Raw genomic sequence first — 21,287 nt, forward strand, 5'->3', positions numbered from 1 at the left:
GGTCACTGCTTTGGCTTCCCGTGACGCCGACAGTGATGACAGTGATGACAGCGACGACACACGACGAGAAAGACAGTGAGGGCGCCGCCGTCCCCAGCTGCCTCCCTGGCCTGCCCCTGGCCCCTCCCTCTCTGACCCCTGACTCTCTACCTGGCCCCTCCCCTCCCCGAGCCCCAGCCTCCCCTCTGACTCCGACCACATCTCCATCAGCTCAGCCAGCACCGTCCGCTCCCCCAGCTCTCCCTTATAGAGAGGAGGTGGCAGGGGGAAGACATGTCAGCTTCCCCAGGCTCTCACCATCCAGGGCTTTGGGGGGGGGGCTGTTGAAATAAACTGCATAATAGAGATGGAGAGGAACATTCTGCTGCCTTGAAGTAATCTTTTCAAACCTGGGGGAGGGGTTAGACGGTAGAGAGATGTTGGGAGAAAGGCTCAAGAGATGACAAGTAACGATCAGGAGGAAGAGGGAAAAGATGGACGAGGCAAAAACATTTGGTATTTATTTATTTTTTGCCATGCTCTCATCTGAGCACATTTTACAGAGCTCAAGTCTGAGCATATGTTACATTCTCTCATCTGAGCACATGTTACATTCTCTCATCTGAGCACATGTTACATTCTCTCATCTGAGCACATGTTACATTCTCTCATCTGAGCACATGTTACATTCTCTCATCTGAGCACATGTTACATTCTCTCATCTGAGCACATGTTACATTCTCTCATCTGAGCATATGTTACATTCTCTCATCTGAGCACATGTTACATTCTCTCATCTGAGCACATGTTACATTCTCTCATCTGAGCACATGTTACAGAGCTCAAGGAGCGAGGAAGGGTGATAGTGTTGTTTCCCCTTCGGTGATGATCCGGGCTCAACATGGAAACGACTTCAGTGGATCAGCTCCACAGGGCAATACCAGGCTATGGACAAAATGTTCATGTTTTATTGAACCTTATTTATTTATTGCTTATTCACAGCATTTTTTTTTATATATGTATTTCCCTTTTTCATAACAGATATGTTTTTGTTGATTTGTCAAAAGAGCTTGATAGAGGGAAAATAATGGAAATGTGTGTAGTAGATGTAATTTGGCAGTAGGCTACGCTAGACTTGATGAACAGTGACAAATGGTGAGAAAGTGAGAGATAGAGTGAAAAGTGTGTTATTTCTTACAAAATGTGTTAACAGCATGTCAAAAGAAAATGGAAAGAACAGAACGATCAAAGAAAGAACTTGTGGTGATGCCTTTCTGTCATGTTGGACTGCATTATTACAGTTTACATTTGACACAGACCGCCTTGTCATGTGACACAGACCGCCTTGTCATGTGACCATGTGACACAGACCGCCATGTCATGTGACACAGACCGCCTTGTCATGTGACACAGACCGCATGGTCATTTCCTCAACTGGTAAATTCATGACACAAACCACTTGGAAATACAAAAAGACAGCATTTTGGTGCGTGTAGCAAATGAAACATCTGTCATTCCCCCTCCCCCCCACACACAAACTTTGATCATATTACTCTTGATGGTTTGTGATACTCATGTGCAACAAATATGAAACATTGTTTACATTTTTTCCCAACACTAAAAAGGCATATTTCAGCCACATTTTTTCCACCAGTAAAGGTATGCATTATTGATCTAGCCTGGGTATCACTTGGATACAGTTAAGTGTGGCAAATGTTTTGGGTGCGAGCTGGAGTCTAGCTGCAGTCAAAGAGGTCAGAGGTCAAGTCATTATGGACAATGGACAACCACAGTAGGCTACTGTTGGAAATCATCGCTATTAAAAGCAACAACATTGCAACGTGGAATTTATTTCAGCTCTATATACAAGTGTATCTGAAACCTCATTCACAGCTTCATGTATTCGGATGAAAGCATGACAGACATACAGTAGCCTATTAAAAAAAACGGTTTAGTGATGAAGTCTTGTTTGTATGTTATGTAAATAACATAATTTGATTTATTTTGATAGTTCACAATACAGTATATTTCTTTACTTGTAGTAGGTCTATCAGAACAGTAAGCAAATCAATCGGTCGTGCATACATAAATTTACATACATACAATACATATGTACTATCTAATAATCAGTCAGCAAAGAAACAAACTGCATATTCTTCTTCTTGTCAGATGCTGGGAATGATGTCACCTCCCTTGCAGCAGCAGCAGCAGCAGACAATAAAGGGAATTCTAATAACTGTTGCAAGAGAAGATTAGAGAAGTTGGAAGAGTGAGAAAAATGCAGAATCACTTTCTTTCAGCGTTTTGCAGATGATCTCTGAGCAGTCCTCACAGTTGTCTGTGGTGTTTAGGTTTATGTATTTAGCATAATATCATCACACAAATACAGTAATGTGCCACCATATTGATCTCGGTATGAATTTGTCGTGCTGGTGCTGTTGAAACCCACACTCTCCAGCACATGGGTACAGTACTTGTGGTTTACCAAAGTGCTCTCACACAACTACTGCACCACATTATTAGAACATGTTGCAATACCAATACCTGTACCTCTGTTCAACAATGGTCTATCAATAATAGTAATAATAAAATATGTTTAACAAACAAATTGTGTCGTTGGTAGATCTTCAATGTGATTAATGTAGCATACATATACATCTAAAGTTTCTAAACTTATAGCTTAATTATCATGTTCATATCGAGTTCAGGGGTGCACTGCTAGACTATATTGTCCATGCTATTTCATTATATTGATAAATAATGTAATAGTGGGTGGGGAGAGTGGGACAATTCTACTTTATGGATAGGATAGGCTGATCAGGATCAAAGGCTAGCCAGGTTTGAAAGGCTCCAGTGTACAGTATGCCTGGATTACTGATACTGTTGAGGAAGGGCAAGGTGCTGCCTGAAACGTTACCACCGGTGCTGAAATACAACACTCACATTTGGAGCCCTGCAGTGTGCGAACTTCTTTTCCTTTACTGATACTGACACATCATGACCACCGAGGACCCTAAAATCCCATTTATATTGCCCTATCATACAAATGTATATCATTTCTAGCCTGATATTCAGACTGAATTGTAATTGGTACACTCATTTCCATCTTCTACCAAACTCAAACTCCGTGGAGTGGGTGGATTCGAAGGTCTGGAGCCAGGCTATACCATCTCAGCAAGTGTTGAGCAAGTTACTGAAAATTAGTAATCAGTTATAGTTACTAGTTACTTCTGTCAAAAAATAATTTAATTGCTTCAAAGTTACTAGTTACTTCAAAGCAATTAGTTACTAGTGAAAGTAACTTTTGCATTACTTTTAAATGTCTGTTTTGATTGTCTTATTAATCCACACACTTTAGTGTTGCTGTGGCACAGTGTTGGACAAGACATCCTGTAAAATTGTATCTATGATTGTACCTGCATGGGATGCTTGAACATTCACTTATTGGGGAGGCTTACAGACAAGACTACTCAAAGTCATTAGCCTCTGGGGCTCTGGCTGCACCCCGGGCCCGGCGCCACGAGGGGGCGCCAGGGGGCTTTGCACCCTCAGTTCAATTTTCTGCCGCTCACTTTATTTTATTTTATTTTATTTATTTTTTAGAATAGTTCATCTATAAAGGCCAGTTAGGCAATGTTTGTACCTGACATGTTTCAGCTACTGTTTCTGCACAGTCTTCATCAAATTTGATCCGTTTAAGTTAATGTAGGCTACCCCCTATAAACATAGCTCTGTTGTTTCAGAATTGGCAGGGAAGCGCTTTGGTTGTCACAAGGGCAGAAAGACGGAGACAACACATCTGATCACTTTATTTCTTTAATTTAATGAACCTGGCACTGACTGGCTATTATTTTGTTTAGTTTTTGTTGATTTGATTTGATTTGATTTGATTAGACAATATGCAATACATGAGACAAAATACTGCGGTGTCAGGGATAAAACGAAAAAGTCCAGGACTTATTTCCATCGTTGTCCCTGTTGTGTCGAGTGTCCCCTGTGGAGACAGGCATCTGTAAAGTGCAATACAAGTGATGAATACAACATTAAAAATGGGTTAGGGTTAGGGTTAAAATAACAAAAAAAACATATACTATATCAATATCTAAAAGTGCTCAACTTCAGTCAGAGCGAAAACAATAAAAAACAAACAATAATATCAGCAAATCAGCAACACATCACAATACATCACAATTAGAAATGGCAGGTTATGCAGACAGGTTGCTAAAAAGCTGTTTCTTAACCTTTGTTTTAAAAGCCACCTTACTTTCTGTTTCTTTGATTGGGAGAGGCAGTTTGTTCCACTCCACAGCACCGGAATAGATAAAAGATACTCTACCTGTCAATGTCTTATGCTTGTGGAGGGCCACATTTCCTACACTTGCTCTTGTGTTGTGTCCATGTGCAATTTTCTTAAAATAATTGTTAAAGTATTCCGGTGCTCTATTGTTTAAAATCCTATGTACCATAGTAAGTTGAAGCTGTCTGGCCCTGTCCTCAACTGGTAACCACTGGAGATGAATAAACTGAGCCTTCCCCACGTGGCTTCTGTGGTTAAGGCCCAGAACTACTCTAATCAGTTTGTTCTGTGCCACCTGAAGTTTCTGTTTCAGGGCTTTGTTGAGGCCCCAGTACCAGGAACTGATGGCATAGTCAAGGTGGCACTGGACTAAACATGATGCTAGGATTTTCAGGCATTCCCTGTTGAGCAGTCTGGACTTCCTGGCTAAAAACCTGGTTTTGGCATTTACTTTGCCTAAAACTTTTAGTGCCATGGTGGCGCCCCCTAAAGTACCTACCAGGTAGGGCTACCAGGTCTACCACTTGGAGAAATAAACGTTTAAAAATGCCCCACGCATCATCAATAACGCAGGAATTGAATATAGGGGACCAGTCTACTTTGTCCAGTAGAGATCGAAAGGTGTCAACAGAATAGTTTTTAAGTGATCTTATACGAATGGCCTTGTGTGCTGAGAATGAATTCCGGTGTTGATTTTTGCAGCAATTGTTTATTCTATGACTTTTCATAGACATATATGTTCAGAGTGCTCCAGACAGGTCCCGCATTTCACGTTATGCAAAGCTCAGCTCTATTAATGCCTTAATCTGCTGCTGTGAAATAAATGTTTTATTTGATTTTGAATCGTAGTCTTTCTTGTGTTGTTATTGTGCTTTTCAGAGGTTATTATGGTTAAAAAGTCCAGAAATAGGCATAGCGGGTATATAACCTATGTTTTACTATGTAAAAATATCAGCCCCCTCCCCAGTTATAACCGCCCCCTAAGTCGTTTCATCCTGGCGCCGGCCCTGCTGCAGCCTGTGGAGCCTTTTTGCTGGGCAGGGAGGCGGCATCTCTCCCTCGACTAGGCCTGAGGATCAGAACCGGATTATCCTTTGAAGTTGTCTGCTATTTTCTAGTATAACTAGCCCAGTGACTATTTCAATAATTGTAAGTGAGTTACTAAATTTGAAAAAGTTATTACTTAGCATGTAAGTGTAGTTACTTACTTAGTATTAGTTACTCACTTCCAATAATGCATCTCAGCCATCTTCAACAGTTGTACATTGAGCATTTTGTTGGTATTGTTTGCCAAACGGATGGTGTGGCACTTATATGGGGTAGCTATTTAACAGGGCAGGTGCTCTGTGTGTACAGGTGGCAGGGTAGTTTCTGGCAGTTGGGTCGGCCCACAGAACATGTTTGCCTGTGTTAGTGCCCCTGGCACAATGATCCAGGCATGTGTGGCAGCACAGTCAAGATGTATTATGTAGCCAACTGATGGTTGTAATAATAATAATAATAATAATAATAATAATAATAATAATAATAATAATAATAATAATAATAATAATAATAATAATAATAATAATAATAATAATAATAATAATAATAATAAAGTTAATACATTGCTTGACAGCTCAAAGCTTAAAAAATAATGTCTTCTGCGGCAGAAGACTATTTTTTTTTAATCTGGCAGAAGTTCTGCCAGATATTCAGTCTATGATTACTTCCACCCCCATCCACCAGAGGGCGGTGAGTCTATACACGCGAACATTCCCGCATCAAACTGATGATGTGGTCAAAGAGCATGGAAGGAAAGAGACGAAACTCCGGCCATTTTTGGAAACAGAATGCGCCTCGCAGTGGTCAGCTGCGGTAGCGCGGGCCCCTATAATCAGCCTCTCTAAACAGTAACTCAACGGGAGAACACTCTAAATTTCGTGGATTCACATCTTTTCTGGGCGTACTGTAAATCTTGATTGAAGTGGTGTAGTGCAGGGATGTAAAACAACAACCATATTGTGGAAACTAAGCAAAATTTTTCGTTTTTTTCTTTTAGTTTTTTCAAGATAAATAGTAAATGCAAAGGACCCGAGGTTAAAACCACGGCAACGCACTTCTGACGGAGTGGACGACAGCCGCATTGGCTATTTATCTTGAAAAAACTAAACAAAGAAAACGAAAAATGTTGCTTAGTTTCCACAATATGGTTGTTGTTTTACATCCCTGCACTACACCACTTCAATCAAGATTTACAGTACGCCCAGAAAAGATGTGAATCCACGAAATTTAGAGTGTTCTCCCGTTGAGTTACTGTTTAGAGAGGCTGATTATAGGGGCCCGCGCTACCGCAGCTGACCACTGCGAGCCTGTGCGAGGTTCTTTTGGCGCTGTCACGCTTCCAAAAATAAAAAATGGCGGAGGCTGCTGGGCGCTGATGTTGCAATGGGGCAATATGGAGCTTTCAGTTCTTTCCATAAAAGTTCTTTGATGTGGTGGAAGAAAACCGGTGGCACTTCCGCGTTAACGTTGTGTGTTGAGTTGTGATTGGAGGTGGAGTTAACTCACTGAGCTGCCCACAGAGAAATGGAAATATAAGGTTTCTGTTGCTCTATCTATGCTTTAACTTTTCAAAACAGTTCGTTTTCCTCCTTGGACGTTTGAACAACGTGCACCAGACGGAAAACACAGAAGGGCGTAGGAAGCAACAGTGGACTAGCTGGTTAGCTAGCTAGCTATCCAGCCACGCAGGGCATGGAGGATGGATTTCCTCTATGAACTAGTTCAAGGCTTGGTTGCATTAGCAGCTGCAGGTTTGATTGTGGTGAGTACAGTTCTTTATTTGATTTAGCCCCTTTCCTGGTAATGTATTCTGTTTCCAGTCTGCTGCAGTTTGTGCTGTGGCAGGTGTGTTGTCTCTGTAAAGTGATCTAGCAAAGGCCTTCATGATGGAATAAGTTGTCAAAAACGTTAATAATAGTATGCCTTTCTCACTTGTAATCACTGGTTGTCAATGTCTTGCTTTTTGAGGCCGTGGATTGCTCTGTACATAGTATTACCATGGTGTGGCTGTCATTTGTTTACAATCACCTTTCACACCAAGATGGCTGTGTACTGCTGAGCTGATGGAATGCTATGAATTTGGGTGGATGTTTTTTTCATTACAAATCTCTCGATTAAGCCTAGTCATAGACTAAAGACAAAATTCAATTGAGATATCCATTGAAAAGGTCCTTAGTCTAGGCCAGGTTAAGCTTAATCTCTGTCTGTGAAACCAGCCCATTGTGTTTAGAGCAAGTGTGCTTCGCCCTGTACATTAACCCTAGGCTCAGAGATGGGCGAAAATACATCATAAAGTATTTTGATACAAATACTTGCTCAAAAAAGGTATCACAATACAAATACAAAATACTGGTCCGAAAAATGTATTTGAGATAGAAATACGTATTTTGTATTTTGAAAATACATAAAATACATTTTATAAAAACTGATAAAGAGCTGCAACAATTAGTCAATCCATCAATTCATTGCCAAATATTACATTCATTGCCTATTTTGATCATCTATTCATCGTTTTGAGCCGTTTCTGTAAGGAAAATGTCCTAATTCTTCAGCTGTTAATCACCTTCTGTGAGGGTTTTTGACATACAGGCAGCATTTCTACATGTTAACCTCAAGTTTTCGAACTTTGACCATGTTAGCCCTAGATATCTGACATCATAACAGTATCCCTGGAGATGATGTGCCATGGCTGTAGTTATGGAAATCGCCGGCTCCACGGGCTCCCAAAATTATGACTGACAGACAGACAGACAGACACCGCCGGCGCCCACCCACCTTGGTGCCATCGTGCAAATGTGCGCCATCGGCTCATACTACATCAGAGTTGCTCGAGTGACATCACTGATGACATCACAACTGCCTGAGTGACATCACAGTTGAGCAAATAGTTGCTCGAGTGACATCACTATTGATCGAGTGACATCACTGATGACATCACAATCATGACCCACACTGCCACACACTTTTCCAATTTTAATTAAGAAGATAATTAGTTGTGTCTTTCTAATACGATACACTGGTTTGAATATGCAGTAAACCATTTCATTTGCAGATAGGCCAGTGCATGCAATATCTAATCATCAATTTATATTAGTAATTTATCTCTGGGGGAATTTCCACCAATACAAGGCTTCATACTAGACGAAGAAGTGATGTGAAGTCTGACTCAAAGACCCACCCTACTCTGCCTCTGATTTGTGGTTGTTTGTTCTGAGGGTAAGCCGATCAGAGGTAGAGTAGAAGTGACATGTCACATTTCTTTCCTCCACAGTTTAAACCTGTGTCAATGGTAAGAATGTGTCAATTTGAGAATAGAATGACATAAAATTAAAGAAAAAAGTATTTTATGTACGTATTTAAAATACACAAAATACCAGGTCTGAAAGTATCTTGATACAAATTACATCTTATTTTTCTCGGTCCAGCCAAATACAAATTACAAAATACACAAATGTATTTTAAATACGTATTTTAAATTAGGGATGTTCATCAATTATCGAAAATCGATAATCGATCGTTAAGGATTGGAATCGATCCTGTGGCATTTGGATCGATTTTTTAATTATTAAAAAAAAAAAAAAAAAAAAAGTTTTTTTTTTTTTTTTTTTTTTTTTTTGGACTAGGTTTGGGTGGAATTCGTTCCTCCTCGCCCCACTCCATTGCACAGCCGACTAACGTGAGGTGGAGCTTCATATAGTCTCTAGTTTTCTGGCTGGGCACGGGCCTTTGTGCCAACAAAACTGTTTTAAACATGAGAAATTCACACCGGCATGCGCCGGGGACAGCAGTGTTGGAGAGGAGACACATTGAAATAAAGAGTTCATTGAGGAGAACACGTTGTCTTTCGTATTTTCTGCCATAGGCATTCATTTTGTTAAAAAAAAAAAAAAAAAAAAAAAAAAAAATTGAAAATATTGAAAATTTTCTAAGTATTAATAAAATCGATAATCGATAATTGATCGTTAATTCTCACCGATTATCGATTTTGGAAAATTTTCAAAATGAACATCCCTATTTTAAATACATGTATTTAAAATACTGCCCATCTCTGGCTAGGCTTATCCCCCTTTCAGACTGCACTTGTCAGCTCATGTTTATACTGCAATTCAAATCTTAACCCTGGGAAGTCATGGCTAAACATCCTGCAAAGCAGGCAGGTGGGTTAGTCCTGGACTAATCTCTCGAGACAGACTTCCGACTTGCAAATATACTTTCTTTTTTACAGATGGCTTCCCAGATTGGTCCTGGACTAATGTCAAGGCTAGCCTGCTTCAGCATCTCCAGTATGAAACCTGAGCTCAAGCTAGCCCTCAGGCTCTTCTAAATTTCGTCTCCTGACTACAGTTAGTAAGAGCCCTTGTATGGACCAGACAATTTTCATTAGGTAATCTGTGTCGGGCATTAAACTCACCTTATTTCTGCACTTTGAAGTCACAGGTAGCGTCGCATGGGGCAACCTTATATCGGAAGCCTAGTTGCGCCAAAAAGTGAGCGGTTATTCTTTTAAAAGACAAAGTTTGACGAGAATCGCAGAGTTGCCTGGAAACAGATTCCAGACGCATGGGCACTGGCATCATTAATTTGGTGACTCTGCTGGGAAAATAAATTGAGGTTCTGGGCTAGTGCATGCATGTTAAACGTTTCCACTGATTGTACCCTTTTGGGCATTTGTTTTGAAAGGTTGTTGGCAATTTGAGCAATGTGTCACATCTGCCATCTTTCTGACTATCTTTCCTTACTGTCACACGTTCGGGGGCTGTCTAAAATGCATTGCAGAATGTCTGTAGAAGACGAAGTGATGCCAGTGTGCATGTGTCTGGACTCTGTTTCCAGGCGACTTGGCGATTCTCGTCAAACTTTGTCTTTTAAAAGAATAACTGCTCCCTTTTTGGCTCAGTTGAGCCCAGGGTGAAAAACAACTCTTGAAAATATATAGTACATGCTATGGTGAAGCAAGATTAAACTACAGCATTATACACCCTTATTGGTCTTTTTTCAGCTGTTAATAGTAGCGCACGTCACAGCCAGCATGGTGGATCTGACATGTCATGAGAAGGAGAAATACTTCATCACTGCCACCGGGGAGAAGGAGCTCTTCCCCAGCCTGCATGATCCCCACTCCAGGGAGCTCTCTGTGGTGGTCCCTGCCTATAACGAGGAGCTCCGAAGTGAGTGATGTGTGTCAACCTGAGTGTCACTGATTTCTGCATAGTAACTTCAACTTGTGGAGTAATATGACTTGCTGAAGCTCCATCAACATTGTGGTTGGTGTGTGTTCTAATGTTCAGCGGTCCTTAACTTTAGGTCAAGAAAACTGTTGTTTGGTCTGTTTGAAAATAGCTATTTGCACCAGACTGGACATATATAATGCTACAATTACAGGACTCACCATTGAATTTGCACCAAACATCTTCCTGAATACAGTGGATCAAACACTGAGCCATACCTCTGCCATCAGAAACCAACACAGCCCCTTTTACAGAAAATTAGACCGTTCATAGAATGTAAACTGTTGACAAATAATAAGAGATTATGTTTAATGCACATTGGCTTTAGCTATGAAATACATTTAATATTGATTGGAGAAGGGTACACATTAAATATTTTACCATCAAGATTTCCAAGGAAATGCCCCCCCCCCACAACACTTAATGTTAATACATGTACAGTTTACTTGAATGATGAATTACCCGCACTTTAACTTTGAGGGTTAGTGAAGCATTCAGTGTAAAGATACCAGTTTGGTGCATTTAAAACCTGCAGGTGTAGTGATACTATCACTACACCTGCACTAGATGATGGAAACTTAATATGGGTGTTTGTGTGTCTTTTCAGTGCCTGTGATGATGGAAACTTAATATGGGTGTTTGTGTGTCTTTTCAGTGCCTGTGATGATGGAAGAAGCTATGGATTACTTGGAGACCAGACAGGTCAGTGCTTGCAGCAGTGGAAAGCAAATGTACAGTAAGGCCTCATGAGTGAAGTGCTTTGTCTTAACCTTCTTCAGCGAGCAAAGCAAGCTTCTGTGGCTGTACCAGTTATCCTCAAAGTGTCCACTAGGTTGCAGTATTGGACTAAAAACTGCCCTTTGTGAATCAAATCTCTCCTTTTAATTTTCTCACTGCAGAAACAGCACTCTTCGTTTACCTATGAGGTCATCGTGGTTGACGATGGCAGCAAAGACAAAACCACAGAGGTGATATTTTTAAACCTTTTTTTGTGCAGATATTCTTCCAAGAAATACATTTTTGATCACTGCTGAATGTTTCAAAGTGGCATCATACTGAGATACCATGAGAAGGTTTGTATTATTGTGTGTGTGTGAACAGCGTGTGCTTTCCTCCCCAGGTTGCCTCGCAGTACACGAGGAGGTACGGTGCGGACAAAGTGCGCGTCCTGAAGCTGGTAAAGAACAGAGGCAAAGGAGGAGCTGTGAGGATGGTGAGACCCTTGGCTGTCAAAACACACATTTGAACGTGCCACAAAAACACCACGAGTCTAATACAAACGTATGCAATGAACGCACCTCCTGTTGATTTAATGTTTGTGTTTTTCTCTCTTTTAGGGAACTCTGAGCTCCAGAGGGAAACTCATCCTGATGGCAGACGCTGACGGAGCCACAAAGTTTGCCGACATTGAGAAAGTGGAGGCCGGCCTTCACCGCCTTGACCCTAAACCGGTAGGGATTTTTGTTTTGTGTTTGTGGTTGCCTCTGACTTGTTGCCATCTAGGTATGATGTAGTAATAGAAATCGGTTAGGTTTTTGACCACTCTAAAGATGCCTGTCTGTGTGTTTAGGAGAACATGGCGATCTCCTGCGGTTCCAGAGCTCATCTGGAGCAGGAATCAGTCGCTGAGGTAAAACGTCTTGACTGTGTGTCTCTCTTTCTGTCTGTGCTCGTCTGTCACTCAACATTACTATGTAGACCATAGCCACTTTCAGACATGAACTCTAGACTATGTCTGTTGAATCAGGTCCGGTCATTCGCTGGAGTTGTCCTTTCATACAAGAGGCATTTCTTTGTGTCATTTGTTTTCACACTTGAGGAAATCCTCTTTGTGGTTCGGCTGAGTAGAGAGTGCATGGGGGGTAGGCCATGACGTAGTAAAGTGTGCTGCGGAAATCGCAGTGTTCAGTGTCTCCCCAACTTTGTAAGACATGCCTCTGATATATGTTTGCCTGTATGATATGTCCCCCCCCCCCCCCCCCCACACACACACACACACACACTATTTCCAATCCAGAAAAGAGATCTGTCTCACTCTCTCTGTCTTTCTGTCTCTGTCTCAGCGGAGCCTATGGGGCAGACACACACACTGCAAGCAAGCAGACGCTCACATAGTGCAGGGTTCGTACAGTCATGAAAAATCATGGAAATTTAAATTCAATTTCCAGGTCATGGAAAAGTTTTGGAAAAGAAATAAAATCCGACAAGGTTTTGGAAAAGCCATGGAAATTTGTTTAATAAATATTTTCATGACGTTCATTTACCCCCGAGTTCAGAGCATAAAAATAGTATAGTGTAATTTGGCACGGCACGCAATGTTACCCGTCGCTGTGTTTCTGTTGTGTGTGAGAAGTGAATCCAGTGAGTTACAGCCAGCCTACATTTGCCTGTGGCTGCAGCTGAGGTAATGTTAGCACTTAGCAGTTAGCAAAGTGCTAAGATGTATATTACATCTTTTCAAAATGGAATATACTGTCCATTTTTGATATCAACATTTTTCAACTGTATATCTTTCTTTTTAAAGTGAAGTACATGGGTACTGACTTGCCAGAAAGTTGTAAAAAATTCTTCATTTGTAACTCAAGTTCACTCCTATTCAACTAGACAAAGTAATAACCTTCACCTACCAATGTATCATACATCTAGGGGACAGTATTCGTTAAAATACCATGGAGCCAAAGTTTGGAATAAGAACTTGCACCTACTGTCTGATTCTCTGTCTTTATCTCTATACAAAAAGAGACTTAAATGTATTCTAATATTGAATAGAAATTGCATTGAATGATCCAGTTTCTACATACTCCTGAAATCTTGAATCCATCTTGAACCTTTCAACATAGTGCTGTTTTTGTCTTTGTTTTTGTTCTAATCTTTTTTCACAAATACGAACTAATATGTAAAATTGATACAAGTTAACTATTGTTATCTTGCATTTGCTGTTATGTATATTTCTTGTCTTTAGGTGAGATTTCTAGATAAACCCGTAGTGGGTTTCTATTAGGGGTGCACCAATCACCGATTGCCGATCGCCTATGGGAAATATCTGCCCGACCGATCACCGATTACCGATCACCGATCACCGATATATAAACTCCTCAAAGAAAGTTTGGAAACGTTATTTTAGGTCGATTATCTCTCCCCTTTAACTCATTGAGTGCCAATGACGACAATCGTCGTCAATTCAAATAGTAACGTTGAGTGCCAATGACGACGATTGTCGTCAATTGCGTTTTTTGACGGTGGGACGTGGATCAAAGCCAGATGCATCTCCTGTGAAAGTATGGTGGATGTTGAATGTGTAAAAGCTATTTTACAGACCCATTAGGTGGCGACAGTGCTCTCCAGATTAGAGAAAGGTGAGGAAAAAAACAGAGAAGCAGCCGTGGGGACACGGAAACCGCATCGGTATGCATCGATATGCATGAAGCATAACGTTAGCTGTGCCTGCAGCAGCCAATCTGCTGCCACAATTGAGCCCCTCCGTCTCCGCTGCGATAGCCCCTCACATGATTAGTTGTGGAGTTGTTATTATTCTCAGTTGGAAGCGCTGGGAGCCGGTGACAAATACACGCGGAACGCTGTGAAAAAGCTGGGTTTTCAGTGCAGAGCAAACGCAGCACAGAGCCACCAGAGCCACCAGAGACACACCCACGGAGGAGGGGTTTGCAGTCGAGGGGGGTGGGGCACGCAGGGCAGCATACAACACCGACCCAGACAGACCCAGACAGCAGGCTCGATGGACAGATTGGTTGGCAAACACAAGCTAGAATATCTGATGCCCACCAGCAGTAAATCAAGACCAGCAAGAAAGTGTACGATCTGCGCAGCAGGGGCCAGCGCTGCTGGTTGCAGCTAAAAAATATTATTTTGCCAAACAAAATTCCTTTGTTTTCGCTCTTTTATTGAAGGAAATTATTTTTGAGGTGTCACTACATCAGAAAATATTAGCTTCAGAGTCAGTGATGTGCTTGAAATGTTTCATTTCACAAAAGGCGGATTATCTCATCTTCTAGTCTGAAATGTCTGTTTTTGCTGAAATCAACCTATCTTCTCCGGCTGATAACTAAAGAACGGAAAATGATATCAATAAACTTTTTTTTGCTGATGATACAATAGACTCTCATCGTTCTTTGGGCGTGTTCGGTGTTTACATAGTAATATCACACAATATTCTGTGGGCCTCGAGAAATCACTGAAAACGCTCTGAAACTCTGGCACTGGTCCGTTCTCCAAAAGTGGCTGGCACTCAATGAGTTAATAATACCAATTGGCATTGTATTTTATATAGTTGGAAAGCCTGATTAGTGATAGGGCTTATTTGTATTAAAAAAATATATATATATATATAAAAAAATGGCTGATCGCCGATATACATTTTATTTTCTGTTTAACCTGTTTGCTTTTAAAATGTGCAAATAAACAAACAAAGTCGTACTATGCTGCCGGACACATGCCAGGGAAGTGCAGCTTCAACAATATGTGTCATTTAAAAGATAAGTACCAATTCTGGCTCGCGAAAGACAGACGACGTGCTAAATGCAATCTGTGCTGTAAAATGCTGCTGTGAAGGGGAAAAGCATGAGAGCGCAGCTGCTGTTGCAAGCAACCCAATACATCTAATCAGTCAGTTTATTGACATCCACCGACACTAACGTTAGCGCCCCTTACCACAGCAAAGAACAAGTTTGGACGTTTCAACAAAATACGAGGTAAAGGGATTTTGACAGTCAAGCTACGGTAGCGTAAAGTAAATCCACAGTGAACCAGAATGTCGGCTCCATAATAAATGCCAGTCAGTCAACACAGCATCAGCGAGGTGCATGTGTGTGCGCGCGTGTCTCAAACAAAGTAATTTATCGTCACTACACCATTTAAAGAAGCAGATTGATAATCAACTTTAATAATGTTTTTCTGCAAATTGTGTCTCAGCGTTTCTGCATGGCACTCAAGGTTAGGTCTGGCCAATATTGTGACTAGATGAGACATAGATCTCATCTTAGATTTTGTTATGGTAATATCGTGATATTGCATAGTCGTCTTTTCTTTAAAGGCTGCAGTAAAGTGAAGTCATTTTCTGAGCTTACCAGACTGTTCTAGCTGTTCTATTATTTGCCTTTACCCACTTAACGTTATTCATTATATCATTATTCACTGATGATTATTTATCAAAAATCACATTGTGTAAATATATTTTGTAAGAGTCCATATCGCCCAGCCCAATTTACAATTGAAAATCTAGCCCACTTTGTAGAAAATACCGAGATACAGTATATCATATTTCGCCATTCAGCCTAAAAATACTGAGATATGATTTTTGGTGCATATCGCCCAGCCCTACTCAAGATCTTTGTTGTCGTCAGTAATGTGTTTTAGTACTAAGTTAAGTTAAGTTATCCTTTATTTATCCCCATGGGGAAATTCATCCTCTGCATTTGACCCATCGTCTACTAGGAACCCCCCTAGAACTAGGAGCAGTGGGCAGCCACAGTGCAGCGCCCGGGGACCAACTCCAGTTCTTTTGCCATTGCCTTGGTCAGGGGCATTGACAGGAGTATTAATCCTAACATACATGTATTTGATGGTGGGAGGAAACTGGAGCACCCGGAGAAAACCCACACGAACACGGGGAGAACATGCAAACTCCACACAGAAAGGACCTGGGATGGACCGGGGTTCGAACCCGGGACCTTCTTGCTGTGAGGCATTAGTGCTAACCACTGATCCACCGTGCCGTCCTAAATGACCATGTTAGTTTTTCAATTATTGTCATCTGTTAGTAGTTACATTACATAGAATATTTTTACTCACTGACTTTTTCATGTATACACCGAGACTTTACAATATGTTTGGTCATGGAAATTTGGTTTAAACTTTAAAGTCATGGAAAAGTCATGGAAATCCATTGGTCAAAATGTGTATGAACCCTGGTAGTGAGTGGCAAAAAAAGTGTGGTTATACTTCACTAGAGTCGATGCTGACAATGCTTGTTGTCACAAGTGCACCAAATCGTTGGCTTGTAAGCTGTAACACTCAACACGCCAATGCACAATATCCTGTAGTATTCAAACATCGGCCGCTCTGCGAGCGACACTGACATGGCTCTCGGGGTGCGGGTGGTTAAAATCCGTTTGCTCACAACAGACAATTGTGTTCACACATAAACCCCATCCAAGTAATGTCTGGATATCTTCGGGAGTTCAATGCATGTCTGAAAAGGGCTTCTGTGTCTGCGTCTGTCTTTCTAATCAACAACTAAGCTATCATTTATGTGCATGGGACTTGCCAATGTAAATCACTGTTCTGTCTCGGTTGCAGCGATCTTTCTTCCGTACGTTCCTGATGTACGGCTTTCACTTCCTGGTTTGGTTCTTCTGTGTGAGGGGGATCGCAGACACGCAGTGCGGCTTCAAGCTGTTCACCCGTGAGGCCGCACTCAAGACCTTCTCTTCCCTCCATGTTGAGCGCTGGTAAGCAGTGCTGTAACGATTAGCTGATTGATCGATTAGTTGACAGAATCAACTAATTTGATTTAGTCATTTATTGAGTATAAACTTTTGCTGGTTACAGCTTCACAAATGCTAATATTTCCTTGCCTTTGTCTGTTTCACATCATTATAAAATGAATACGGTACTTTGGGTTTTCTGTGTGCTAGTGAGACAAAGTAACCAATTTTAAAACATCACTTTAGGCTCTGGTAACATGTGTTGGCCATTTGTCATTGTTTTTGCAAATTTACATAATATAATTATGTTATATTAAATTAAGTTATATTAAATTAAATTAAATTAAATTATATAATTTAAATTACATAATATAATTACATAATATGGGGCGGCTGTAGCTCAGGAGGTAGAGCGGGTCGTCCACTAATCGCTTTGGATAAAAGAGGTTGGTGGTTCGATTCCCGGCTCCTCCACTCTGCATGTCGAAGTGTCCTTGGGCAAGATACTGAACCCCAAATTGCTCCCGATGGTGTGCCAGCACCCTGCATGGTAGCCTGCCGCCATTGGTGTATGAATGGGTGAATGTACCTACTGATTGTAAAGTGCTTTGGATAAAGGCGCTATATAAATGCAGGCCATATATAATAGCATGTGATAGCATGTACGCTGCTATCATGTGCCATAGTACTGTTCAATAAACCTGCTGTGTTGTGAATGCTGGAGTCACAGGGTGTTTTGGAAAGTTTGATATTGTCTGATGATTGAAGTCCTTTTAATGGAGTCTTTCAACACCTGTTACGCACTTTTTCTATTTTCTCTCACAGGGCCTTTGATGTGGAGCTCCTCTACATCGCCCAGTGTTTCAAAATCCCCATAGCAGAGGTGGCCGTCAACTGGACTGAAATAGAAGGTAGGTTTCTCATGGAATATGGAAACGTTTGTCCATCCACAATCCAATGATCTGTAAATCTATAAATATCACTGGTGGGTCAGTCTGTGATTGGAAAAGTTCCAGAGTAGCGTATTTTCATTGCTTATACTTGTTCTTCATATTTATTTGGCATTTTATTAACTTCAGTTTTTGCATATGCATCTATAATCTTTTTTAAATCATTATTGGTTTTATTCAGATTTAAAGATTCCCTATTATGTATGAAGGGTTGCATTCCAATCCTTTTTTCCTACATGAATGTCAGTATTTGAAAAACATGAATGATTCTGTCCTAAAAAATATTTTATAAGAAATAGTCTAAGATGACTCCTAAGTTTAATACTAGCCCACATTATGTTTAACTTTCCTGTCAGCAGTCATTTTTTTATTTCTCGTTTTTGAATGACACTCCTCATATGGTCTTTGTTTTCTCCTTGTTATTTTTCCCGTATTTCTATTACAGTCTTACTGTTTTAATGATGATCAATAAAGTCTCCATCCACCTAATCTATTTTTGCTCAGGTTCACAGCTTTTCTAATCGAGTTATTCCATGGTTGTCAGAAGGGAATTTCAGCAAACAGGCAAATTTTCATCATCTGGATCCCTACTATAAAAACTTCTCTTGGATTTGAGTGCCTGTGTGATGTGTATTTGCTCTGCCAGGATCCAAGTTAGTCCCGGTGTGGAGCTGGCTGCAGATGGGATGGGACCTGGTCTGCATTCGCCTGCGCTACATCACCCGTGCCTGGAAGCTGGAGTCGCCACGCAAGACTGACTAGCCAATCAGACGAGCCCTCGTATCATAGAGACAGCCTATGATGTGGCCACCAAAACTTTCGATTGGATCGGGATTATCAACTGTGTCATTCATTGTAATCAACAGCAACAAAACATTTCACTTAATTTCCTCTCCAAATGTTATCATTGGATGAGAAGTAACAACAGTTGAGAGTTCCTTTCGGTCCTACATTACGTCTACATTACGTCCTCCTGCCTGTTAGGTGGACTATGGCTTGTGGTGGCCATGGTTACACATACATTCCTGTTGCCATGGTTTCCAGCACATACTTTGTCTGAATGATCCATGTACAGTAGTAAGTGACCCACTTTTTGTGTGGCTAATCAGTTCTAAGTTGAGAAAAACATGTAGTGAATTGTGGAGGAGCTGATATCTGTTTATGTTGTGATTCTGGCAGGTAAAATTAACATGTGGGGGGAATTGTAAATCAAAATAAACAAAAACAAACCTGTATGATAATATGACTTTATAATCATGAGGCTATTAACCTACAAATAGCGGTACTTGTGTTCGCACCTTCCCAGACAGCGTCCTCTTCCTGTCTCTTTCACACACACACACACACACACACACACACACGTTTAACCATTAACTTATGATGGCTTCACTTCCGGATCTATCGAAAGCAGTAAAACCGAGGTTGCTCATAGGCCAACGGATGCCTTTTCCTGTCTCTCAGCTGTTTTGCGGATATCTTCTGGAACGTGTCCAGCAGCAGCAGCAGCAAGCGTTCTTGTGGTCTCAATAAATGACGTTCCTGTTGGGAGTACTGTTTTCTTTTGCAATTCTGAGGTCTGGCAGTGAGGGCTGGGGCGCGCACTAATGCGGATGTCTGGGGCCTTGCAGAGCCCCCCGGGGAGCGCATCCTGTTTGTGTCTGTCTGCCTGTCTGTCTGGCTGCTCTGCCCAGGGAAGTCACATCCTATACCTGTGCTTTTCTATTCCGGGAGTCTGGAATCAGGAATCATGGGGCACGCAAATTAGAATTTTTTTACAGGTTGAAATTAAAGATTTGCATTTCAAGATATTCTATTGATCCTTGCCTCTCTCCCTGACTCTACACAATCACTGCAGGCTAGTGGATTAAATCAAGGTTTCCCAATTTTTTATGTTACACCAAGGCCCCCTAAATAGATAGCCAGATTATATACCACCCCCCCCCCCCCTTGATAAGATTAGAACCCCTCTTAGAGCAGTAATGTTATGACTCGTTACAGAATTAAATATTCAACCTTATTTTCTTGTTATGCTCATTTCTAGTGTGTGTGTGGTGGGGGGGGGCGTCTGAAACTGTTCCTGCTTTTCCCGTGTATCTTCTTCAAGGACCCCTGCTGGTCCCTGGAGCTCACTTGTTTGTGGCCCACCGGCAGCTTAGCCAGGCCGGGTGGTGCATTTTGGTGATCCACCTGGTGTTAAAAAGAGGTTTGAAAGGATCCCTCTAGTGGTTTCACTTGATGTCGGGAGTATTGTTACGTTCCGCAGCAGTTGCTGTAAACTGTGAAAATGTCAAACTTGTAGACTCACTGTCGCCAGCCGGGCTTGCGTCATTAACTGGACCAGTCACGGCACTCACAATAAGGCGCATATCCATCCGCAATGAAAAAGACCCCAGTCTGGCTCACACAGCAATAGATAGCATTTTTATTAGTATTATTTTATTATTGAAGATTGATTTCAATGCAGGTTTTAACTGAAGGTTGTAATGATGGATAGTCCAAGGGCAGGCAGATTTGCACATTTATTCTTTTTCTTTTTGATATGCTACAGGTGCGCACCTGTAGGCCTATGTGTTACGAAAAATAACTATCAAGTAAAACTTGAGCTCAGGTGCCAATAGGAGTAGGCTATAGTAGAAATGGATATATACCATAAATAGTCTACCACAGCAGTACGCACACACACTACAAGTCCCTTGGGTACGAATTTCCAAGCCCTAAATGCGCGTCTGAGAGCTAGAATAGCTGTATAAGCGGAATGTGATATGATTGATTTACAAACCTTTTGAAAATAAAATATGCGCACCCACCCACCCAGTACACAGGCTGCTCACCTCTGCTGCAACAACAACCAGCCAATTGCATACAATGGTTGCGCAGCAGACTCTCAAGCCAGTTATTTCCCTCATTATCGTCATATTTCACGCCTACCCAGAAAAATAACTGTAGTCATCTACATTTTAGGGGGACACAGTAGGCTATACTAAAGTAAAAAAGTTTTTGTTATGGAACCACAGTCAATCCATGTATTAGAATAGAGTAGGCTATAGACTGGAAAAGGGAACAACAGGTGTGGCCGTTTGTCTCGGCCTTTTTCTCTGATTTGGGATTGCACATCATGCCCACGCACTGTAGCTGCTGCCTGGGTCTGAATCCCTGACATCCTGAAATTCTGGGAAAGTTCCAGGGGGGAGGCGGAGGGATCTCGCATGCAGGCGCTGCGGTTCCAGCCAGGCTGACGCCGAGGCTGTGGCGCTCGGCTGGGGCTGCTGGAGGAGTGGAGGCTCCGGGATCCGCTGCGTCAAGTCAGCCACAGGCAGCCGTGGGAATACCGGAAGTTACTGCAGGC

At 41.5% G+C, this 21,287-nt stretch overlaps 1 protein-coding gene across 1 annotated transcript; it reads left to right on the top strand.

Moving 5' to 3' along the window:
- The first annotated feature begins 6,805 nt into the window (after positions 1-6,805).
- Positions 6,806-19,351, top strand: alg5 (ALG5 dolichyl-phosphate beta-glucosyltransferase). The gene is made up of 10 exons (XM_083633659.1): positions 6,806-7,082; positions 10,320-10,488; positions 11,204-11,250; positions 11,448-11,516; positions 11,669-11,761; positions 11,886-11,999; positions 12,119-12,178; positions 16,864-17,015; positions 17,817-17,902; positions 18,588-19,351. The coding sequence occupies exons 1-10, from the start codon at positions 7,020-7,022 to the stop codon at positions 18,701-18,703; spliced, it is 969 nt and encodes a 322-aa protein (XP_083489785.1). The 5' UTR covers positions 6,806-7,019; the 3' UTR covers positions 18,704-19,351.
- The last annotated feature ends 1,936 nt before the right edge of the window (positions 19,352-21,287 follow it).

The sequence above is a fragment of the Poromitra crassiceps genome (genome assembly GCF_964638095.1).
Source record: "Poromitra crassiceps genome assembly, chromosome: 1".
Taxonomy (NCBI): Eukaryota; Metazoa; Chordata; class Actinopteri; order Beryciformes; family Melamphaidae; genus Poromitra; species Poromitra crassiceps.